This window comes from Pygocentrus nattereri, chromosome 11 (genome assembly GCF_015220715.1).
Source record: "Pygocentrus nattereri isolate fPygNat1 chromosome 11, fPygNat1.pri, whole genome shotgun sequence".
NCBI classification, from domain to species: Eukaryota; Metazoa; Chordata; class Actinopteri; order Characiformes; family Serrasalmidae; genus Pygocentrus; species Pygocentrus nattereri.
The window spans coordinates 6,855,113-6,880,795 of NC_051221.1; the positions used below are offsets into that span (position 1 = coordinate 6,855,113).

Genomic DNA, 25,683 nt, shown 5'->3' on the forward strand with positions numbered 1-25,683 from the left:
AGCTTTCAGGGGCATTAACCTCATCAGATGGAGCATCTCGTTTTGGAGAAGGAAGGTTTTGTTCCGACAGTGATGTTCTGTCATCATCATCATCATCATCTTTAACTACTTAGTCCAGAGACGGAAGCAGTTGGGAGAGCAGAGAATCCCAGACAACCTTGTCCCCTGCAACTTCCTCCAGCTCATTCCGGGAGACCCCGAGCCGTTCCCAGGCCAACTTGGATATATAATGTCTCCAGTGTGTTCAGACCATTTTTGATGGCTCCTCTGAATGTGGAGCACTAGCAGCTCTACTTTGAGCTCCTCCCAGTTGACCGAGGTCCTCACCCTGTTTAGTAGAGTGTGGCCCTTCCTGGATCAGGGCCTTGCTGTGGCAAGGGGTCTAGGCATCTTTAGAGCTTGATCATCTGGAGCAGTATGCTCCTTGTAGGTTCTCCCGAGGTGAACGGGTGTGGAGACGCAGACTAACTCGGACCAAAGGTCCTCCATGACACTGCCCGGGAGAGGGATACTGGGACCTACCCCTGGAGCCAGGCCTGGGGGTAGTGTTCCTTGCCAAACGCCTTGCGGCCAGGCAGCCCACCTAACCCGGCTGGGCTCAGCCTGAAATGCCAAGGTGAGGGGACCATGTGGGCCCATCAGCCCTATACATGCCATGTAGGTGGTGTTCTGTCATTCTGGCCACAAATTCTCAAGTCTTATTCATTGGTTTGGTGGTCCAAGTGACCAGTGCACCAGTGTCTTTGTTTGTCTGTAAGCTCCACTGTGCTTGCATAAGCAAAAAAACACAGATATATAAATGTAGAGCAGAGAGACAGAGATGAATAGAGAGCTGAGTGGTGTAGAGCTGTGTTGCTGAGTGATGCAGTGGTGTGACTGAACAGATGGGGAAGATCTGGGATGGCAAAGTTGACACAGTACAGATTGTCTCTCATACACACACACACACACACACACACACACACAATCTCTCTCTGTATCTCAGTGTTCTGTGAAAGTGTAAATGCATGCAGGATCGCTGTGTACTAATCAGACTGAAGAAAGTAATAAAGCCTCTGAACGTTTCACAGCATTTGCATGTACTAAAACTCTTTTCCTTTATTTTTTCTGTCCCTCCCCCACTCTTTTTTCCTCCTTTTCTCTCTCTTACTACCCCCTCCTCTTCCCTGCTCCCCCTCTCTCTCTCTCTCTCTCACTATAAGGTAAAATAAAATACTCTGAGCAGGTGTATGATGCATGTATGGATGCGTTCGACTGCCTGCCTCTGGCTGCTCTGATGAATCAGCAGTTTCTCTGCGTGCACGGCGGCCTCTCGCCTGAGATACACACGTTAGACGACATCAAGAAGGTGCGCACACACACTGCTCATTAAAACATGAATGAATTAAATCTGTTATTCTGCGCAGTCAATTTGTTTAAATATTTCCCACATTAACCTCCAGGCCGTTGGGAATTTAGGAGTGGTGCACTCAAAAGAAGGAGTGCAAGCACTGTTCACACACTCTGCTGCATAACACTGACAAAACAATATAAACACGTTATGACAGATTTAGTTCAGTGATATAAGAGTGGCATGTTACCATTGCCGGTAATTGTCGTGATGCCATAATGCGTAATATCATGACAGCTTATGTCACATGTGTATTGTAGTTAGTCGTTTTGACGTCAAACAGTATGACATCCATGGTGAAAATGACCGGTACCATAACATGTAACGTTGCTCTGTTATATTAATGTGCACAGTGTGCCATGACATGTTTATGGTGTGGTTATGTCAGTGTTATGTAATAGAGTTCAAGTAAAGTGTTACTAAAAGCATTAAACATTTAAAACATTCGTAAGTACAGACGCCTGCTGGTAGCATCCCTTCCTAATAAAATTAATATGTGGCCACCACTTACTCAGTCATGCAAAGGGGATTTGTGTGCGTGACCCCGACTCAGTAGTGATTTAAAGGTCCTACATGTGTTTTTAACTCTGACATTGAATCAGTTTGGTAGAGCAATCCACATACAGTGGGGTTCAGAACCCCACTGAGAATCTGGGTTTGTTTCATTTAAACCTGAAAAGAAAGAACAGAATATGAAAAAAAATTAAACAATGAAAAGTTATGACGAGTAAAATGAAGAATTCTGCACAAATCGTACGGCACTAATAATAATAATATTATATGTGATGAAGACTTGGTGGTCTGAGACTTTTGGATCCCTTGATACAGTTTTGTATTTTACAGAAAAAAAACTTTTCTGATAAAAATAAAAACTATAGGCAGGAAGTCTTCAAATCTGGACCTAGAGTTCAGGTTCCAGTCTTCATCAACAAGAAAGGCTGCATTGTATACAGTGTGACATAAAGCACAAAACTAGTGTGAACCCCTATTCAAAGGTTGGTCGAAGATACTTACATTTACTATGGCCAAAAGAAGAATAGAGACAAATGAACGTCAATTTCTGCCCTGATAGAGGCTGAATGTACTAAGACGTTCTGCTTCAGTTCTGTATGTGTAATTTTTGAACTGCTTCTTTTGTAATTCTATTTTTTTTCTTTGTTTTTTGAAAAGTATTTCTATTTTCATTACGTCTTTGCAATTAACAGTAATTTGAGTCTGGCCTTAGGCAACTCTACCCAGGCCTAACCCTGTTAGACAGTGAAACAAGACATACCTCTAAGAAGTTTCCTGCCCCTAATGGACAGTATTAAGGCTTAAATACCTGGTCTCTCTTTCTCCCTCTGTCTTCTCCAGTTGGACCGGTTTAAGGAGCCTCCTGCTTTCGGGCCCATGTGTGACCTATTGTGGTCAGATCCGTTAGAGGACTTTGGCAATGAGAAGTCACAGGAGTACTTCAGCCACAACACAGTCCGCGGCTGTTCCTACTTCTACAGGTAATGCACACCTGAGTGTTTGCATTTGAGACTTTGTGTCTTAGTCTATGGGTGATAGAGCTGTGCTGATGCTATAACTACTTATTTTGTAATCACCATGGCCAAATTTGGACACTTTAAATGCCAGTGCACCTTAAGTGCACAGTAATGCACCATGTTTAAAATTCGTTTTTTGTAATTGTGTTTGTTTCAATGTTTTGTTCATCTATTAGCTGTAATAATTGTCTGGCCTCAACATTTTGCAGCAGCATAATTTTTTTTTAACGTGGTTGTAGCTAAACTGATAAAGTGCAAAACATCTTAACTAGTGAAAGCACAATTTATCAAGCCCATAGCAAGAACTACCAAACTTTTGCAGTAACTACAATAGCAAACATACATCGCAAGGTCCTTATCTGAAACACGAGCATATCTTCTCTGGTTTAAGCAGGTTTCACTGTGGTGTCACTTTGTGTGCTCAGGGTTACCAGACACTTCTATAGTTTCCAGTCAAAAAGTGTTTCAAACTTGTACAAAAACAACCCAAAAAGTGTATCATAAACAGTTTAAGGAAAGGTAGAACAAAATACAGCATATACACAACCTGACTAAGACATGGACATGAAGAGAACAGCTTTTCTCTTCTCTCTTTCTGTTAATACCGTCCATGCTGAAACAGGTTATGGAGAGGTGGAAGGTGGCTAGGGGACATGATTGGACAGTGGTTCACTGCTCACGATATTACAAGCCTCATCAAATCAAATCAAATTTATTTGTACCGCTTTTACAACTGATGTTGTAACAAAGCAGCTTCACAGAATTCCAATTAAGACAAAATTAAGTTAAGACAAAGTTTTACATGAAATGTAAAACCCCAGGTGAGCAAGCCAGGGGCGACAGTGGCAAGGAAACCTTGGGAGGAACCAAGGCTCACAAGGGGGGGACCCATCCTCTGGTCAAACTACCTACAAAGTTATACTACTAATATTAATAGCAGTAGTATTAGTAGCTAGGAGTCCATGAAAACTTCAACTTCATCCATACTCATGCATCAATACACAGTTCAGTTAAGGTGGATGAAGTACCTACTTAACACCTGTAGATGGCAGCACCTACAAAAGCTGCGTATAATCTTGCAAAGGTTCCTCTGTAACTTCTGCACCCAGGTTGATGTTTCCTACACATTGTGTACACATGGTGCCAATGGCCTAATCACACAGGAAGGTGTGGTTGAAGGTCTGGTAACAATATCCACCAGAGTTTTGGTAAGCAGTGACTCTACTTGAGAATAACGTATCTACAGGCATTTCACAAGCTCCTTAGGTTCAATTTCCCCTCTTAAAACTTAAATACGCTTAAAAATGATCTTTTTTTAATGGTGAAATGGGAGAATGTGTTGTATATGGTTCTACAATGCACTGTTTTGGAAAGGGTTCTATAGCAGAACCCTTTTTGGTGCTATAAAGAAGCATGTACAACACATTCTTAATCAGTCTCAAGAACCGTTTCATTATGCAACGAACCATTTAAGCATGCAAGTGGGTCATTGAGTGTTCATGGATTTATATAGAATGGCTGTCAAAACTTCACTGAAGAGCCATCTTTTTAAAGAACCATGAAGAACTCTTTTTTTTAAGAGTGTAGGCTATGATTTAAAAAAAGCCAACAGCTCCTTCCCTCTCAGTCATGCACAGAATACAGTCCAGTGACGTGTTTTCTTTACAAGCACTGAAAACTGCACGGCTAAAACAAAAGCACCAGAGAAAAGGTCTGCTTTATTATCATTTTATCATACTTTATCATACTTTATCATACTTTCGCACTAACAACATTCACGCAAGCTAGAAAGGCAGATTTTGCCACTTCTCTTGAATGTGTTGGCACTAGAATAAGGTACAAAAAGCACTCATGTGATGTGTTTCATTCAGTAAAACTAAGAACTGCACAATGTTCTGCTCTGACGGCTGTTTCCCATTGATGTTTTCCCCAGTGATGTACTGGCTTCTGTGATGACGCCTTGACGCCAATGCAAGACGTTTTCATGTTTTTATGATTGAGTTTTAAGCTTTTGCTTGTGTAAAATGTGACAAGAGTGAACTTTGTGCATAATTCTAGGAGCACGCTGCTCAAGAGCACTGCCACTGCACAACAGCAGCAGTTCTGAATGATATGATGTACATCACTGATCGGGATCTTTGGCAGATCCAGCTGAAACCTCATGAGGAAAGTCTGAGACACGAGTGGATGTTGTTATTGGGGAGCGATGTGGAGCAACATTTTTCTGACCGTAGTTTTGTTTGCATTAAGCAATAATCTTCATTAATGTGTTTTTCTTGTGTAAAGTTGACTTGAGCATAAGGAGAACGTTTGGGAGAAACCATATAAAACCAACCTGCTTTTGGGATATATATGGTGCAGTGTAGTGGTTAACACCTCTGCCTTCTACGCTGTAGACTGGGGTTCAATCCCCCACCTGGGTAAACACCCTACACTATACCAATAAGAGTCCTTGGGCAAGACTCCTAACACCACCTTCACCTACTTGTGTAAAAATGATCAAACTGTAAGTCGCTCTGGATAAGAGTGTCAGCCAAATGCCGTAAATGTATATGGATGCTCTCACTGGAAAATGGATCCACAAACACTTCACGAGACCATAACTTTATGTCCTGCTCAGTGGCATTTCTTTGAGAAAAGGTCCTGATTAGCCGCTACACTGCTTATTCTGGATGTGTACTGCACCATCTTGGGCAGACAGCAGATACATTAAGCAGTATAACCCAGTTGCAGTACATCGTGATATTTCAATCTGTGATATTTGTATCACAATGAGTGTTGAGAGATAGTTGGCAGTCAGCGTGTTGTTCTGCATACTTGCGAAAGAGGGAGATGAAGAAAAGCAGAGCCATTTTTGTTACGTGTGCTCAATTATTCTTTAAGATGAAACCTTTTAAAAGGTACAACCTTCTTACGCAACTGTGAGCCAAAAGAAAGGGCTTTTTGACTGCATAGATTACAGCTAGAAGCAACAGAAAGAACCGTTTAGAGTCTTATAATGTATTTTTGTTAATGTCAGCAGCCATTGTTTCTGGAATTAAAAGCTTGACGTGTGAGTTTTCCGAAGGGAACCTGGCCCCAATCCCTCTCGCCATTGTTTCATGAAAATTCAGCTGGTGAATAGAGTGCGTAAGGAGAGCTGTGCACGCTGAGTGATTAGGTGCAGCGTGAAAATGAGGCAGCGTTGGTAATTGGAATTGTAAAGCAGCCCAAACAGTGGCCAGCCTCAGCAAAAAAAACAAAAAAAATCCTCCGAATTCCCACGATCCCTCAGGACTCAGCGATCTGCTGTTACTATGACAACTGACTACTACTGCCAGATCTGCTGAGAATGAGAGTGATAGAGAGACTGTGAGAGAGAGAGAGAGAGAGAGAGAGAGAGAGAGACAGAGAGCGAGAGAGAGAGAGAGAGACTTAGGGAGAGTAATAGAGAAACACAGAGAGTGGTAGAGAGACTGAGAAAGAGAAAGAGAGAGAGACTGAAAGAGAGTGATAGAGAAACAGAGAACATGACAGACAGAGACTGAAAGAGAGAGAGGGATAGAGAGATTGAGAGAGAGAGTCTGAGAGAATGATAGAGAGACAGAGACAGAAAGTGAGAGAGACTGAAAGAAAGAGAGCTATAGAGAGAGAGAGAGTCATAAAGAAACAGAGAGAATGTGATAGAGACAGAGAGACTGAAAGAGAGGGATAGAGAGACTGAGAGACTGAACGAGAGAGAGGGATAGAGAGACTGAGAGAGTAATAGAGAAACAGAGAACCTGATAGAGACTGAGAGACTGAAAGAGAGAGAGAGGGATAGAGAGACTGAGAGTAATAGAGAAACAGAGAACATGATAGAGACTGAGAGACTGAAAGAGAGAGAGAGAGGGATAGAGAAACAGAGAATGTGATAAAGGCTGTGAGAGAGACTGAAAGAGAGAGAGAGGGATAGAGAAACAGAGAATGTGATAAAGGCTGAGAGAGAGACTGAAAGAGAGAGAGAGGGATAGAGAAACAGAGTAATAGAGAAACAGAACGTGATAAAGGCTGAGAGAGACTGAAAGAGAGAAAGAGGGATAGAGAAACAGAGAGTAATGGAGAAACAGAGAATGTGATAGAGACAGAGAGAGACTGAAAGAGAGAGAGGGATAGAGAGATTGAGAGAGAGAGACTGAAAGAGAGAGAGGGATAGAGAGAGACTGAAACACAGAGAGGGATAGTGAGACTGAGAAAGTAATAGAGAAACAAAGAGCATGATCGAGACAGAGAGAGTGATAGAAAGACAGAGAGAGTGATAGAGAGACTGAGAGACTGAAACAGAGAGGGATAGAGAGACAGAGTAATAGAGAAAGAGAGAACGTGATAGAGACTGAGAGAGGGACTGAAAGAGAGAGAGAGGGACAGAGAGACTGAAAGTAATAGAGGAACAGAGAACGTGATAGAGACTGAGAGACTGAAAGAGAGAGAGAGGGACAGAGAGACTTAGAGTAATAGAGAAACAGAGAACGTGATAGAGACTGAGAGACTGAAAGAGAGAGAGGGATAGAGAGACTGAGAGTAATAGAGAAACAGAGAACGTGATAGAGACTGAGAGACTGAAAGAGAGAGAGAGGGATAGAGAGACTGAGAGTAATAGAGAAACAGAGAACGTGATAGAGACTGAAAGAGAGAGAGAGGGATAGAGAGACTGAGAGTAATAGAGAAACAGAGAACATGATGGAGACTGAGAGACTGAAAGAGAGAGAGAGGGATAGAGAGACTGAGAGAGTAATAGAGAAACAGAGAACCTGATAGAGACTGAGAGACTGAAAGAGAGAGAGAGGGATAGAGAGACTGAGAGTAATAGAGAAACAGAGAACATGATAGAGACTGAGAGACTGAAAGAGAGAGAGGGATAGAGAGACTGAGAGTAATAGAGAAACAGAGAACATGATAGAGACTGAGAGACTGAAAGAGAGAGAGAGAGGGATAGAGAAACAGAGAATGTGATAAAGGCTGTGAGAGAGACTGAAAGAGAGAGAGAGGGATAGAGAAACAGAGAATGTGATAAAGGCTGAGAGAGAGACTGAAAGAGAGAGAGAGGGATAGAGAAACAGAGTAATAGAGAAACAGAACGTGATAAAGGCTGAGAGAGACTGAAAGAGAGAAAGAGGGATAGAGAAACAGAGAGTAATGGAGAAACAGAGAATGTGATAGAGACAGAGAGAGACTGAAAGAGAGAGAGGGATAGAGAGATTGAGAGAGAGAGACTGAAAGAGAGAGAGGGATAGAGAGAGACTGAAACACAGAGAGGGATAGTGAGACTGAGAAAGTAATAGAGAAACAAAGAGCATGATCGAGACAGAGAGAGTGATAGAAAGACAGAGAGAGTGATAGAGAGACTGAGAGACTGAAACAGAGAGGGATAGAGAGACAGAGTAATAGAGAAAGAGAGAACGTGATAGAGACTGAGAGAGGGACTGAAAGAGAGAGAGAGGGACAGAGAGACTGAAAGTAATAGAGGAACAGAGAACGTGATAGAGACTGAGAGACTGAAAGAGAGAGAGAGGGACAGAGAGACTTAGAGTAATAGAGAAACAGAGAACGTGATAGAGACTGAGAGACTGAAAGAGAGAGAGGGATAGAGAGACTGAGAGTAATAGAGAAACAGAGAACGTGATAGAGACTGAGAGACTGAAAGAGAGAGAGAGGGATAGAGAGACTGAGAGTAATAGAGAAACAGAGAACGTGATAGAGACTGAAAGAGAGAGAGAGGGATAGAGAGACTGAGAGTAATAGAGAAACAGAGAACATGATGGAGACTGAGAGACTGAAAGAGAGAGAGAGGGATAGAGAGACAGAGTAATAGAGAAACAGAGAACGTGACAGAGACTGAGAGACTGAAAGAGAGAGAGGGATAGAGAGACTGAGAGTAATAGAGAAACAGAGAACGTGATAGAGACTGAGAGACTGAAAGAGAGAGAGAGGGATAGAGAGACTGAGAGTAATAGAGAAACAGAGAACGTGATAGAGACTGAGAGACTGAAAGAGAGAGAGGGATAGAGAGACTGAGAGTAATAGAGAAACAGAGAACGTGATAGAGACTGAGAGACTGAAAGAGAGAGAGAGGGATAGAGAGACTGAGAGTAATAGAGAAACAGAGAACGTGATAGAGACTGAGAGACTGAAAGAGAGAGAGAGGGATAGAGAGACTGAGAGTAATAGAGGAACAGAGAACGTGATAGAGACTGAGAGACTGAAAGAGAGAGAGAGGGACAGAGAGACTGAGAGTAATAGAGAAACAGAGAACATGATAGAGACTGAGAGACTGAAAGAGAGAGAGAGGGACAGAGAGACTGAGAGTAATAGAGAAACAGAGAACATGATAGAGACCGAGAGAGAGACTGAAAGAGAGAGAGAGGGACAGAGAGACTGAGAGTAATAGAGAAACAGAGAACATGATAGAGACTGAGAGACTGAAAGAGAGAGAGAGAGACAGAGAGACTGAGAGTAATAGAGAAACAGAGAACGTGATAGAGACTGAGAGAGAGACTGAAAGAGAGAGAGAGGGATAGAGAGACAGAGTAATAGAGAAACAGAGAACGTGATAGAGACTGAGAGACTGAAAGAGAGAGAGAGGGACAGAGAGACTGAGAGTAATAGAGAAACAGAGAACATGATAGAGACTGAGAGACTGAAAGAGAGAGAGAGACAGAGAGACTGAGAGTAATAGAGAAACAGAGAACGTGATAGAGACTGAAAGAGAGAGAGAGGAACAGAGAGACTGAGAGTAATAGAGAAACAGAGAACGTGATAGAGACTGAGAGACTGAAAGAGAGAGAGAGGGACAGAGAGACTGAGAGTAATAGAGAAACAGAGAACGTGATAGAGACTGAGAGACTGAAAGAGAGAGAGAGGAACAGAGAGATTGAGAGTAATAGAGAAACAGAGAACGTGATAGAGACTGAGAGAGAGACTGAAAGAGAGAGAGAGGGACAGAGAGACTGAGGGTAATAGAGAAACAGAGAACATGATAGAGACTGAGAGAGAGACTGAAAGAGAGAGAGAGGAACAGAGAGACTGAGAGTAATAGAGAAACAGAGAACATGATAGAGACTGAGAGAGAGACTGAAAGAGAGAGAGGAACAGAGAGACTGAGAGTAATAGAGAAACAGAGAACGTGATAGAGACTGAGAGACTGAAAGAGAGAGAGAGGGACAGAGAGACTGAGAGTAATAGAGAAACAGAGAACGTGATAGAGACTGAGAGACTGAAAGAGAGAGAGAGGAACAGAGAGACTGAGAGTAATAGAGAAACAGAGAACGTGATAGAGACTGAGAGAGAGACTGAAAGAGAGAGAGAGGAACAGAGAGACTGAGAGTAATAGAGAAACAGAGAACGTGATAGAGACTGAGAGAGAGACTGAAAGAGAGAGAGAGGAACAGAGAGACTGAGAGTAATAGAGAAACAGAGAACGTGATAGAGACTGAGAGAGGGACTGAAAGAGAGAGAGAGGGACAGAGAGACTGAAAGTAATAGAGGAACAGAGAACGTGATAGAGACTGAGAGACTGAAAGAGAGAGAGAGGGACAGAGAGACTTAGAGTAATAGAGAAACAGAGAACGTGATAGAGACTGAGAGACTGAAAGAGAGAGAGGGATAGAGAGACTGAGAGTAATAGAGAAACAGAGAACGTGATAGAGACTGAGAGACTGAAAGAGAGAGAGAGGGATAGAGAGACTGAGAGTAATAGAGAAACAGAGAACGTGATAGAGACTGAAAGAGAGAGAGAGGGATAGAGAGACTGAGAGTAATAGAGAAACAGAGAACATGATGGAGACTGAGAGACTGAAAGAGAGAGAGAGGGATAGAGAGACAGAGTAATAGAGAAACAGAGAACGTGACAGAGACTGAGAGACTGAAAGAGAGAGAGGGATAGAGAGACTGAGAGTAATAGAGAAACAGAGAACGTGATAGAGACTGAGAGACTGAAAGAGAGAGAGAGGGATAGAGAGACAGAGTAATAGAGAAACAGAGAACGTGATAGAGACTGAGAGAGAGACTGAAAGAGAGAGAGAGGGATAGAGAGACTGAGAGTAATAGAGGAACAGAGAACGTGATAGAGACTGAGAGACTGAAAGAGAGAGAGAGGGATAGAGAGACTGAGAGTAATAGAGAAACAGAGAACGTGATAGAGACTGAGAGACTGAAAGAGAGAGAGGGATAGAGAGACTGAGAGTAATAGAGAAACAGAGAACGTGATAGAGACTGAGAGACTGAAAGAGAGAGAGAGGGATAGACTGAGAGTAATAGAGAAACAGAGAACGTGATAGAGACTGAGAGACTGAAAGAGAGAGAGAGGGATAGAGAGACTGAGAGTAATAGAGGAACAGAGAACGTGATAGAGACTGAGAGACTGAAAGAGAGAGAGAGGAACAGAGAGACTGAGAGTAATAGAGAAACAGAGAACATGATAGAGACTGAGAGACTGAAAGAGAGAGAGAGGGACAGAGAGACTGAGAGTAATAGAGAAACAGAGAACATGATAGAGACCGAGAGAGAGACTGAAAGAGAGAGAGAGGGACAGAGAGACTGAGAGTAATAGAGAAACAGAGAACATGATAGAGACTGAGAGACTGAAAGAGAGAGAGAGAGAGACAGAGAGACTGAGAGTAATAGAGAAACAGAGAACGTGATAGAGACTGAGAGAGAGACTGAAAGAGAGAGAGAGGGATAGAGAGACTGAGAGTAATAGAGAAACAGAGAACGTGATAGAGACTGAGAGACTGAAAGAGAGAGAGAGGGACAGAGAGACTGAGAGTAATAGAGAAACAGAGAACATGATAGAGACTGAGAGACTGAAAGAGAGAGAGAGACAGAGAGACTGAGAGTAATAGAGAAACAGAGAACGTGATAGAGACTGAAAGAGAGAGAGAGGAACAGAGAGACTGAGAGTAATAGAGAAACAGAGAACGTGATAGAGACTGAGAGACTGAAAGAGAGAGAGAGGGACAGAGAGACTGAGAGTAATAGAGAAACAGAGAACGTGATAGAGACTGAGAGAGAGACTGAAAGAGAGAGAGAGGGACAGAGAGACTGAGAGTAATAGAGAAACAGAGAACGTGATAGAGACTTAAAGAGAGAGACTGAAAGAGAGAGAGAGGGACAGAGAGACTGAGAGTAATAGAGAAACAGAGAACGTGATAGAGACTGAGAGACTGAAAGAGAGAGAGAGGGACAGAGAGACTGAGAGTAATAGAGAAACAGAGAACATGATAGAGACTGAGAGACTGAAAGAGAGAGAGAGACAGAGAGACTGAGAGTAATAGAGAAACAGAGAACATGATAGAGACCGAGAGAGAGACTGAAAGAGAGAGAGAGGGACAGAGAGACTGAGAGTAATAGAGAAACAGAGAACATGATAGAGACTGAGAGACTGAAAGAGAGAGAGAGAGAGACAGAGAGACTGAGAGTAATAGAGAAACAGAGAACGTGATAGAGACTGAGAGAGAGACTGAAAGAGAGAGAGAGGGATAGAGAGACTGAGAGTAATAGAGAAACAGAGAACGTGATAGAGACTGAGAGACTGAAAGAGAGAGAGAGGGACAGAGAGACTGAGAGTAATAGAGAAACAGAGAACATGATAGAGACTGAGAGACTGAAAGAGAGAGAGAGACAGAGAGACTGAGAGTAATAGAGAAACAGAGAACGTGATAGAGACTGAAAGAGAGAGAGAGGAACAGAGAGACTGAGAGTAATAGAGAAACAGAGAACGTGATAGAGACTGAGAGACTGAAAGAGAGAGAGAGGGACAGAGAGACTGAGAGTAATAGAGAAACAGAGAACGTGATAGAGACTGAGAGAGAGACTGAAAGAGAGAGAGAGGGACAGAGAGACTGAGAGTAATATAGAAACAGAGAACGTGATAGAGACTTAAAGAGAGAGACTGAAAGAGAGAGAGAGGGACAGAGAGACTGAGAGTAATAGAGAAACAGAGAACGTGATAGAGACTGAGAGACTGAAAGAGAGAGAGAGGGACAGAGAGACTGAGAGTAATAGAGAAACAGAGAACATGATAGAGACTGAGAGACTGAAAGAGAGAGAGAGACAGAGAGACTGAGAGTAATAGAGAAACAGAGAACGTGATAGAGACTGAAAGAGAGAGAGAGGAACAGAGAGACTGAGAGTAATAGAGAAACAGAGAACGTGATAGAGACTGAGAGACTGAAAGAGAGAGAGAGGGACAGAGAGACTGAGAGTAATAGAGAAACAGAGAACGTGATAGAGACTGAGAGACTGAAAGAGAGAGAGAGGAACAGAGAGACTGAGAGTAATAGAGAAACAGAGAACGTGATAGAGACTGAGAGAGAGACTGAAAGAGAGAGAGAGGGACAGAGAGACCGAGGGTTGAATGTTCTAAATGTTCATTTTTCCTCTTCCTTTTTGACGAAGCTTTGGCAATACTGTAACTAAATATGGCCGCACCAATAAAGCTTATTGAATTGAATTGACTGAGAGATAGAGACAGAGAGAAAGACGTGGAGTGAGAGAGGGAGAGTGAAAGAGGGACATAGAGAGAGGAGAGGAAAATAAACAAACAAGTAAGTAAGTAAGAGCAGTAAAGATGGAACGAGGGAGAATGGGGGAACGTAGAGGGATGGATGTGGAGAAAGTGATCCGTCTCAAGCCGCAGTGAATCAGAGGAGAGAGAGAGCGCGAGAGGGAGCCCGAGGCGCTAACGCTAGCTTGCATGCTCACTCTGCTTTCTCTCTCATCTTATGAAATCTGCCAAAATCAATGAGAGCGAACAAACTAGACGAAGATGTGTGTGTGAGCGTGATCGGCCATACCAGTCGTCTGGAATACATCACGGTGAGCGACGCTCGCTGACTCTCGTGCTATGATGTTGTTCTTTGTGGTTTAATAAAGACGTAAGAAGTGATTTATATACATCAATCAGGCACAACATTACGACCACCTCCTTGTTTCACTGTCCACTTTATCAGCTCCACTTACTGTATAGCTGGTCTCTGTAGTTCTACAGTTACAGACTGTAGTCCATCTGTTTCTCTGATACTCTGTTACCCTGTTCTTCAGTGGTCAGGACCCCCATGGACCCTCACAGAGCAGGTACTATTTGGGTAGTGGATCATTCTCAGCACTGCCGTAACACTGACGTGGTGGTGGTGTGTTAGTGTGTGTTGTGCTGGTATGAGTGGATCAGACACAGCAGTGCATACATATAGAAACTGAATGTTTGTTTAAATACATTTTAACCACATTCTGCGGTTCTTAACATCCAGTACAGACACGCTGATCACTGCTCTAGGTGTTAGAGATTGTTCCGAAATAAATACTTGCTTATTGTTGTTTGTTGATGTCTCTCCTGTAATGATTCCATGGTTCCTGACTGAACATCCTTCCCACCGTACCCTTAAGGTGGTCTTAACTGTTGGAGCGTGTTCAGAAAGCGGCTGTCTTTCTTACAGTGCTGTAGGGAAATGAGCTCAGGCTGGTCGAGGGACGTAGACAGATTCCCGCACAGTAAGGAGAAGTGATTTTTCACAGACTAGCCTCTTTAGAGAAAACATCGAACCTTGAGCTTCAGGCACTTTTCTTTGTACTCACTTCATTCACACAGTGTCCATTTTGCTTATTGTGTCCTGCACAAGGTGGGAACAGGTGTAATTGACTGCCTCCCTCAGGTACCGTTGCTATATTCGTCAGACTTTCAGCTCAGACCTCCTGGTAGCGTCCGTAATAGTTGTGCTAACAGACTAAGGTGAAAAGGGAACAGTAGCACAAAGGAAAAATCAAATCTGACTACTTTATCAAGCTTTCAGTAGCTGAGCTAAGGAGCTGACATTAATGTTCTAAAATGTTGTTAAGCTTATAAACCGGATGGCTCCTAAAATCGGATTGGCTGGGCCAAGCAGTTGTAAAATCCACCATACATCAGTACTACATCAATACTGATGAAGCAAGAACCCAGTTCTGTTTAAATTGAATTTTTTTTTTTTTTTTGCTAGAACGAGGCTGGTCAGCTAGCCAACAGGCTAAAGGATAGCAAACATGCTTAATAACCACAACATTAATATCACAGGCAATATAAAAGTCTAAAGAAAGTCACCTGAATGTCTTATACACTTTAAATGTCCGTGTTTCAGTCAGAAGTCGTCAAACCGAGGCTGAATCCCGAAAAGCTCCACCCTCCCGAGATAAATAGTCTGCTGTGTAACACTGAGTTGAGAAATTCTAGCTTCTGCGGTCAGACAGTGCCTGCTTGTCGAGTATGAATGTGGACGAATCCCAAATAGCAGTATCCTGCGTTGTTGGGGTGCAGGAGTCTGTATATAAGTTATGTAGGTTAAGTTAGTGCACTATGTAGGGAGCAGGGAGGCGTCTGAGATTCAGCCCCAGCGTGAGGAAAGTGGCGCCCTCAGACTGGCAGAAGACTCGCGGTGGTGATTTGGTGGCTAAAAGGTTCTTATAAACTGAAGGTATTTACATTAAGCAGTGCTGTGTTATCACATGTTCACTGTTATACAAAAAGAGGTTTTAAAAATCATGAAATAGCTGCAGTTCACAGCGACGGGCGGCCCAACGTTCTCCTCCTCGTTCAGCGGTACATGGTTGCTTAGCAACAATACCGTACTCTAAAGGAACCACATTTCTTGGTGTAATACTTGTATGCTGATTATCTTAAACATTGTGGATTTTAATATATTTTATGTTTGTCGCTGTTTTATAAAAGCAATAAGCCACTCAAGGCAGTGCATTACTGTGGGTTTATCATGCAAAAGTGAGTTTTATGCCCTTCCCCGTGATAAAATCGCAGTAACCCACAGCCTCTCATGGCTTATTGCTGTTATTTAACCATAATCTAATGATTTTAACTCATTTGCTGCTGCTGCCGTTCTCACTGCAGGTTTGTTTTGATGAGTTTTTCCTTAGACATGAGAGAAGTGCTGCTTAATGCTACTTTGCATATCATTTTTTTTTGCATATAATATTTGCCTTTGCATATCATTTCGCTGTATAGAAGTGAGGTTGTCACAGCAATGGAACTGGATCACACTCACTCAAGACCTGAATGCAGGATTCTCTTCAGAATTGGCGATACATTTGATTCCTTTCAGGCCCTTGATTTGAAATAAGCTCTCTTTCACCAGGAAAGTCAGATGTATTTAGGGCCGGGTGGTATACACAGGGCCTTTGCTAGTCACATGGTTTCTGACATTTATGCAGCAGCCATAAGGAAGCTGTAGTTTAGTGCTGTCATGCCAAGACTGTTAGAATCAGATTCCTATCCAGCAGAAACCCCATTCACACCTTTTACTGTGTGCTTGTATCGGATGTTACTGATCACTGGTTTCATTTGGAGATGAATTGTTTATGATATATTTGAATATGGACACCTAGCAGCTCCACCTTGTGGCTGTGAGAGAGTTTACAAGCAGGACGCAACTGTGATCAAGTGTTATCTGAGTAGACAGAGCGTGCTTACATTTGACCCTCAGAATGAATCTCTTAAAGGCGATTTCAGTGACCGTTTGACACACTCTAGAAAATCTTCCATACTCTGTGGTCAGGTTGTGTCTGGAATATTCAAACTCTCTCTCTTTCTCTCCCTCTTTCTCTCTCGTTCAGCTATCCTGCCGTGTGTGAGTTCCTACAGACTAATAACCTTCTCTCAGTCATCCGAGCTCACGAGGCCCAGGACGCAGGGTAAGGCTGTTCTTTAATAATCCAGAATATATTGAATTTAACTAACATCACATTTTGTATGTTTGTTCTGCAGCATTTGCCCTGCATTTTAAGACATAATGACACTGACTGACAGCATAATGATGCTGACTAAAGCTTCAAGGCACCATACTTGTAGGGATGTGTTCATTTATCTTGGCATATAAGGTTTTAGATTCCAGTATATTTTTCATAGAAAAAAGTAAGTGAATATTTCATACTTCTCATAAAAATGTGCTTGAAAAAAATGAATATTGATCAATTAAAAGGTCAAATTCAGCATAATTCAGTAGAGGCTTTTTAAACAAAGTCATTCAGTGTTTTGATATGAAACTGTTTACTATAGAGAAACTTGCTGCATCAGATTTCATCAGATGGTGGTGGAAGGAACCAGGGGTCACATTGTCTACAATGCTAATACAGGCATTTTATTTACTATCAGAACAAGATTTTATGTGTAGTGTTGATGGTAAAACAGTGATGAATGTGTAAAGAAAATGTTTTAGTTGGTCCGCAGAACACCCAACACTTTGCTCTCTATAAATATTAAAGTAAGTTTTAGGCCAAAATCTCATCAAAATATAAAACAACATTGTCTCAAAGGCTCCGTTCACATTATAAGCTTCAGTGCTCGAGTCTGATTTTTACTCAAATCGGATCTCTCTTACATGATGGGGCAGACCTGTTTAGGTAAGTGACTCAAATCTGTTATTAATGTGAACGAACTGGAGTCTTGAACTGACCCTCATGAGCTCGTCCTCCTCAGTAACGTCACGTGACTGAATCACTGCATCATCAGCACAAACTAACGAGCAGAACGAGCTTCGCTGAGAAGATCATTAACTCTGATCAGCTCTCAGCTTCATTATTAGAGCGAGACGAAGGAGAAAAAGGTGAGACGAGCTGCTTTTCCACCGTTTACAGGCTTTAAGTTCTGTTTGGCGCTGTTGCCATGGTAACGCTGAATGATGGCGCACGGTCAGTGGAAAAAAAGCACATGAATTCTGATCTGAGCGTCACATTAAGGTCACGTGGCCACGAATCGGCCACGCATCTGATCTAGGACCACGTATGAAAGAGGATTTGAAAAGATCAGGTTTGCTTGTCCACACAGCACAAATCTGATTTGGGCCACTTCAACCTGGTAATGTGAACGCAGCCAAATATCAGGCAGTGTATTCACAATCATTTTGTCTGGTCATTTTCTCTGAGGTAGCTTTGTAGAGCCATTCATTGCTTTAGTCTGATTTCCACCAATGTGGAGTTTTCCAACTTAGTATGTTTCTCTATAAAAGAGCATTTCATGTCCAACCGCTCTGAATGACTGTTTACATCTAATAGAAGAAATTTTGTAAAATAAGGGGGAATTAATTTTGTCCTGATTACTGTGGGCACCAAACTGCCTATGTTGCACATACTTGCAACACACTGTATTAGACCCACTACAGGGTCCCTTGCCTTAAACCCTGCATCACTGCAGTGTCAGTCTTACAGTGTTACTATTACACAGCGCTACAGCATCTTACAGTGAACAGTAAATGGAGCAGTTTAAGGCTTTTATGCTTGTTTGTCACTGAAAGAGTCAGCTAGTTGAGGAGATTAGGCTTGATATTAATAGGAAATGATATCAGTTTGATCTTTTTTTTTTTTTATTGGGGGGAGGATGACTCAGCTAAATCTCCCGTGTTCCCCAGTACCACCAAAAACCCCCCAGAATGACTTTTGAAATCATGTTAAACTAGGCCTGTGTTCATGACGGGAAGCTGTAGGAGTACCCTTGCCCTTTGCTGTGGGTGAAGACAAAGCTTTAAGCAATTAGTCAAAACTTTTTATGTATAGTACGTGTGACAACAGAAAAACAACAGAACAAACAGGTCTGATCCCCCAAGAAAACCCCCTTGAGCGCAAGAGGAGGAAACCTTGGAAACAACAAAGGCTCAGAAGAGGCAACCTATCCTCCTGTGGTCGACACCGGATAGCAAATAATAACACGAGCATTAGGGCAAAGAATAAGGTTTTACCGTCAGTGTAAGATACAGAGAATGGGGAATGCAGGTAAATCAATGCCTGTGGTTAAATAGTTTGAGTCTGTGCAGCAATTAGTTACCATATATTTGCCACAGGCATAAAAAGTGCAATATAAAATATTATTATTATTGTTGTTGTTGTTGTTGTTGTTGTTGTTATAATAAGTACAGATGTATGCAAAAGTTTGAATTTCTCTGCTCAGATGACATGTTTTGTTGATTTTCTGAGGGAAATGTTAAGATGCTCTACAAGGCTAATATGGCATTGTCTGTAAATTGAACTGCAGACTTTATTTTTATTTACAGTGTAACGTGATGGAAAAAAATAAAATGTAAAATGTGTCCTAACATTTTTCCTCAATATGGAAAATTCTGCAAATATAATAAAATAAATGGTAATTGTGCATTAAAATGCATTAAAGAAGTGTCTCCTCTGTAGAGGATGCGTGAGCTTACACTCACCTGCCACAACATAACACACCTCGTTTCTACACTCTGTCCATTTTATCAGCTCCACTTTACCATATAGGAGTACTTTGTCATTCTACAGTTACAGAGTGTAGCTCACCTGTTTCCCTGCATACTTTCTTATCCCCCTTTTACCCTGTTCTTTAATGGCCAGGACCCCCATAGAGCAGGTATTATTATTTAAGTGGTATATCCTTCTCAGCACTGACGTGGTGGTGTGTTATTGTGTGTTGAGTTGGTTTTAATGTTATGGCTGATGTATTTGGTGTATTTTTGTGTAGAAAATCAACAAAAAACATCATTTGAACGGGAGTACCCAAATTTTTGCATGTGACTATATTCCTGTTTTTTTCCCACGAACAGAATGAAAATCTATAAATTTGCAGATGGTTTAGCTCATGTTCCTTACGTGTGATAAAGAATGTGACCACAGCTTTGAGATATCATGTCATTTAAGGAGAAGAGTAGATTAAAAAGCAGAAATAGCTACTTTTTTGGCCTCAAGAGATCAGGCCTGGCACCAAGGTCCCAGTACAATACTCATACTGCTCAATTATAGTTCTACCTGTCCTCTCACCTCTGACACACACCCGCAGGAGCATGGACTGCATTTCTCAGGTCATAGTGTGGCTGTGTTAAGATTTCACATTCAGGCTTCTGACAGCCGGTTTCCTTTAATGGATTTTGGCCTGAATTTATCCAGCTTTAGGTTTTCTCCTGAATTTGTTCCAGCCGTTAGCCATTTGTGCATATGCTTAGAACAATTGACACTCTGTTGTAAACACATACAGGTCAGGGAACACATGACCAGCCATGTGTGCATCTATTGGAGGCAATCAGTAGTTGAGGTAGCCATCTATTAGCTTCACTGTTAGACATCAAGGTTCTGCGCAGGTGCATTGTTCAGTCCTCAAGGTTCAAACTATGTCAATGTTCCCTAAAAGATACAGCAGTGGTTTTAAGGTCCAATTCTGCACCTTAAATAAGTTTTCCCAGGTGAAAAGTTTGTATTTGTGCCTTTTCATAACCGAATATTTTAAATCAGCACAATAAAGTAAAAGCCTGGAGACGAGACGGAGTCAGTACATCTTAGAAAATATCATTTCAATGAATTAGGGTACAATTATGTTCCCTGAGTAAATGTATCCTTGAGCGCCCACCCCAGTGACAAGAGGGGTACTACCCCAGTGACAGTACAGTACCTTTTTTCTGTGATGCGCTATACAATTACAAAATATGGAAGAAGTAACTAAAATAGAATAGAAATAATTAAGGCTAAATATATAAAATAGACTTAGCCTAAAACAGCTTTTAAGCTGAGGAAGTTTGGAATTTGTAGGAGAAAACTTTGAATTGTAAGGCACATAGTTTGATTTGAGTGTGAAGAGATCAATAATTATTGCTTTTTGTGTGTGTGTGTGTGTGTGTGTGTGTGTGTGTGTGTGTGTGTGTGTGTGTGTGTGTGTGTGTATGTTCTTTACATGGTTTTAGGCACTTTTATGGGGCATGGCATTCCTAAAATTCCATATTCCCTTTAGCAACAAAAACACTATGGATTCAGAACTGGTTTAGGTGCTGTTGGTCTTGGGCTCAAGCAGAATGAATGATTGTTCCCCCTGGCAGGAAAGTCAAATAAGTTTGCTGAGTTTCTCTTAGAGATTGTAGTCCTGTAGGCCTGCTGCTCAGATCTGCTTCCTGAGAAAAGGAGTTTTGAGTTTAAGTAGAGACCTCAATAAAGTCACATACTGCTCGGATTTGCTGAGATAATAACACGGGTATTTATCTGAAACTAAACACTCATCTCTTCTGTTTCTCCTGTTTCTCCTAAGCAGTTTTAGGAAACTCACCATTAACTGTCCTGAGCCATCGAAGAGCAGTAAGAGTAAGATTGTCCTCTGGGACCCACATGAGTTTAACACTCCTCTTCTCTAAACTCAGTCTCGCACTTTTCCTCTCTGCAGTTACCGCATGTACAGAAAGAGTCAGACGACAGGCTTCCCCTCCCTCATCACCATCTTCTCTGCTCCCAATTACCTGGACGTTTATAATAACAAAGGTCAGAATCCTGCTCTTTACATGGTGTGAAAAGTACCAGTATAAATAGATCAAAATTACTGTACACTAACTTGTATTGAAAGAGTATAAGAATGCTTATAAGAATCTTCTATAAAGTTACTGTGTTGGAGATATTGATGTAAATGAATTTAATTTAGAATTTTTATTATTTTTTTAAGTACGTTTAGACGGTCCATTCATCTTGTGCTTGTCACAAATGTGGGACAGTTGGCATTTTACAACGGTTTGAAGGATAAAACCAAACGAAAAGTATGATAGAATAACAATGATAGCAAACACACAATCATATGCACCCACAAACATGCACTCTGGCACCAATGTAGTAAGACTGGTTTCACACGTGCAGCCTCTGTATGACACGAGCAGTGTGGCAGTGTTTGTTCAGCAGAGTGGTGCAGCAAGAAATCCTTTTTCTGAACAGATAAATAAGTCAGTCACTTTTCTGTTTAAAAGCTCTTTGAAAATATTATTCGTAAAAAAGGAGCACGACGCCTTTGTTTACCCTCGACAGCATCCTCAGCCGTGACTGGGGCATCGTTTCAAGGCTGGTAGACCAACCGGGAAATCTGTATGGGGCACACAATGTTTAACTAGTAATTCTTAATGGTCTTGTATTAATATTTTGCATTTTGTAATGTTTTTATTCATTCTTCTGTTTTATTGTCATTGATTTTCATGACTTATTTCACTGCATTTAATTGCATGTTGCTGCTGTACTGCTCTGTCCCTCTGCTCATGCAGCCTCTGAGCTGTTAACATGAGCACCCAAATGAAAATCAAGAGTTTGTATACTGTGAAATCAGTCTTTTCGCAGAAGTTTCAGGCAGAGATTGTTATGAATGAACCTGGTGCACCAGCCTAAAGCGTAGCGTAGTCCACGGCCTGAGTCTATGGTAAAACATAGATGTGCTTCTCTTCTTCACGCATGTGCATATGAGGGGTTGCTAGGACTGAATGCAATTCTTTGAGTCGATCTTGTGACTGTGATTTAAATTGCAATGTTTTTTAGCTATAAATTCCTGTCTAAGCCTGCTGTTTTGTCAAGAAGACCAGCATATCCACCTTTTCTGGCTTGAGGCTTCAGTTAGTTGCGGTTGCGTTGCCACACACATACCACATGGGTGTTTGGTTGCTTTTGATGCGTCTTAGTCAGGGGTGTCAAACTCAATCACTAAAAGGGCCATATTAAAAAATCTCAATAAAACTGTGGGCCAGCTGTGTTATTTCATTTTTAATTAACATTCTGCCGTGACCTGAATGGACCATTCGTTATTCAAAATATGCCAAAACTGCAACAATAAAATAGGCATTGATTACTTAGTCAAACATAATTCTAAATAAAAATAAATTGTTTTAGGTAGTATTTTTTTAAGAACTGTCTGTTTGCTTGAACTAAACACCTGGCATCTTTTCTTTTTGTGTAACCTTGTGTTTGACACATGACACATGGGGTCTAAGTCGACTACAGGAAGTTCACAAGTTCTGTGTTATTGGGTTAAATTTCCCTGTGTATAATTACAACAACAGTGTTGATAATAAGGGCTGCAATTAAAATTGCATGATGCAATTGTCCTTACATCAGTTTTCAGTTTTCCCCTCATGTGCTGTTGAGAGACTTTCAGTAACAATGGCAGCAAACACAGCAGTTAGACGGTGACAGGAGCCTTAAACACGTGCTGAAGGTATCACACTGTTCAAACTCTCAGGACCAAGTCTATTGTATAAACTCATAACTGGAGTAAACCCTGTAGAATATTTTGGTGGGAAACTTCATTTTTTTATCATCTCCGTCTCTTCATTGCTGTTTTTTTTCTGGTTTGCATTGAGCTTGTTGACAACTCCATTATTTTACTGTGTTTTTTAAACCCTGCTTCTCAGCAGTTAGTAGGCAGGGCTACATGCAGTTTTAATGACAAGCTGTAGTATTAGTAAATCAAATGTTAAATTCTGTTGCATTGTGGGTGCTTATTACCAACCCGTGTGTGAGCTTTAATGAACTGTGGAAGGGCACCTGGTGTGTGTGTGTGTGTGTGTGTGTGTGTGTGTGTGTGTGTGTGTGTTTAACTATTTCATGTTTCTGCAGCTGCTGTGCTAAAATATGAGAACAACGTGATGAACATACGGCAGTTTAATTGTTCGCCACACCCCTACTGGCTACCTAACTTCATGGACGTGTTTACCTGGTCTCTGCCCTTCGTAGGAGAAAAAGGTACAAGAGGAGCGAAAACCCACACGTGGAATGTGAAACATGTTAACATACTACATCTGATAATTTCCTATTAAGGAGATGTTATGAAATGTTTCATAATTATGATGAGCATGTACTGACAGGTGAGAGATCAAAGGTAAAACCCAACATAAAGTGTCTCAGTTAGGTGTTAGGCCACCATGGACCAACAGGACACCTTTAGTGTGTCTTGATGTAGAGTCTCAGCAACTGTAGTTGTGCAGAGCTGTGTCCAGATCTGGTGACCGCGAAGGCCGTAGCTTGTGATTCCTATCATTGTCATACTAATCATCCATTCAGTGATCCCTCAGGTAAAGGGGTCAAATACATCAATGTCACCAGAACCTGAACCTGAATTCATGATGCTTGAAAAAAATGCATGTGTAATTTGATGTTCTTGAACATTTTCACTGTAAATGTTGGATATTTCAGTATACATAGTCTGAAATCTGACCTTTGAAATTAAAGTCTTGGATTTTGGTTTTTAAAAAAATCAGGTTACAAAGAGATCGAGTCATAAAAAGTAAAAAAAAAAAAGGCTCAGCTGATCCTTGTCAGTATTTATACATACTACACGGTAGGCTGTTTATTACTTAATCTACAGCATCTACACTCATTTATTTGGGTTTTTTAATTTGTTCACCATCTGTACGGTCACCACCTTCTTAATAAACAAGGATACAGGCAAACTCTGTTTAGTGTGCAAAGTACTTCCAAAATCAAATCCATGTACGTTGAATTGTAAAGATTTTGTTGAGTTATTTTTATTTGCATATTAAATATAAGGGTCCTTTAATACATGCATGCATGTTGCAATACTGCTGTAACATAACACTTGTATGTAAGGTGTGGCACTACAGGGCTGTTCAAAGGTAGTGATATAGGTAGTGCTTTGTACAAACAGTGAGTAATCCATAGACTATGCAGTGGCCTCTGTGTTCTGGATGTATAGCCATACAGGTTAATCCTGTTGCTCCGTGAAGCTTTTCCATCAGCGAGAGACCAAACACACACACACAGCGCTACATAACACATCTAACCCCGAGACCTTTCTGCTTTGACCTCTCCACAGTGACAGAGATGCTGGTGAATGTGCTCAGTATCTGCTCAGATGATGAACTCATGAATGACGGTGACGAGATCTTTGATGGTGAGAATAAGAACCTTTTTCCCCCCTCACACAGTCCACACAACACTCCTAGATAACAGCCAGGGGTGAGACCGATACAGTTTTTCAGTTTAGTATGATTTTTCATTCTGGGGTCAATATTAAAAGTGCCTTGATTCTACAGAGCTGTCAGTAAATTTGACACAGATTGGTTTGGATCATAAAGGCTCAATCCCATTTCTTATTTTTACCCCTACCCCTTGTTTTCGAGTGTCACATTGACCCTTGGAACTGAGTTTCAAGGGTCAGCGGTTGAAATCTTCCCTATGAAAGGGGATCATCAAATAAAGAAGAGCATCACTTCATTAACAGCTACTAGCGCTGCTCTGTAGGCGACCCTGCCCGTCTGCAGTGACAGCAGAGGAGGGGAAAGTTCAGCTCCTCACTGCTGGGCTTTAGTTACATTTAGGGAATTATAGGCCTTCAAAGAGGGGCAATTATTTATTATGACTCACTCGTAATTCTTCAGTGAAATGAAGCTGAAGTCAGAACTGCTCGACTATATAAGGTGGAACATATAGCTAGCTACTGAGACATCAACTTACTATTAGCAAATTTGAAGCTTGTTATGAAGGAAAGGACCAAAATACGCTGAAATGACATTAAACTAAGATAATACAACGGTTATTGTAATATTTTTACAGAGAAAATTCTCATATTTATGGGTTTATGTGATTGTTTGTGCTGCCATCGTGCCGGTTTTTCTTTTTTTTTCTCATGACACTCAAATGCAAAAAGTGCATTTCAAAACAAAACTTTGCACAGAAGCCCGTAATAAACCAGGGCAAGTGAACTGAAACTCATAAACATAGACTTCAGGGAGGGAGAGGGGCCTCAGTGTTCTAAAGGGGAATTCCGCAAAGGAAGTAATTAATTAATAAACGAATACTTCCCGGTAAAATGTACATATTAGTCATGACTAGTCCGCAGCTGTGTAGATGGGTGTGTATGTGTGTATGTGTGTGTATGTAAATTAGAGCCTTGGGACATCGTCCCTCCCAGCGAGGTATTAGTTTAGTCGGGGCGGGGCTTCGATGATCAGAGCGCTCGGTGTTCTTTCAGCTAGGCCTTCTCAGCTACCTGTGGGAGGA

At 41.5% G+C, this 25,683-nt stretch overlaps 1 protein-coding gene across 3 annotated transcripts in view; it reads left to right on the forward strand.

Annotated features, from left to right (window-relative positions):
- Positions 1–25,683, forward strand: part of ppp3cb (protein phosphatase 3, catalytic subunit, beta isozyme) — a 125,474-nt gene that overhangs the window by 87,982 nt on the left and 11,809 nt on the right. For all 3 annotated transcript variants that reach the window (XM_037542643.1, XM_037542641.1, XM_037542642.1), the window contains exons 5-10: positions 1,203–1,348; positions 2,744–2,883; positions 16,531–16,608; positions 21,083–21,177; positions 23,281–23,406; positions 24,497–24,574. In XM_037542643.1, coding sequence (XP_037398540.1) covers positions 1,203–1,348; positions 2,744–2,883; positions 16,531–16,608; positions 21,083–21,177; positions 23,281–23,406; positions 24,497–24,574 — 663 coding nt within the window. The remainder of the gene's footprint in view (positions 1–1,202; positions 1,349–2,743; positions 2,884–16,530; positions 16,609–21,082; positions 21,178–23,280; positions 23,407–24,496; positions 24,575–25,683) is intronic.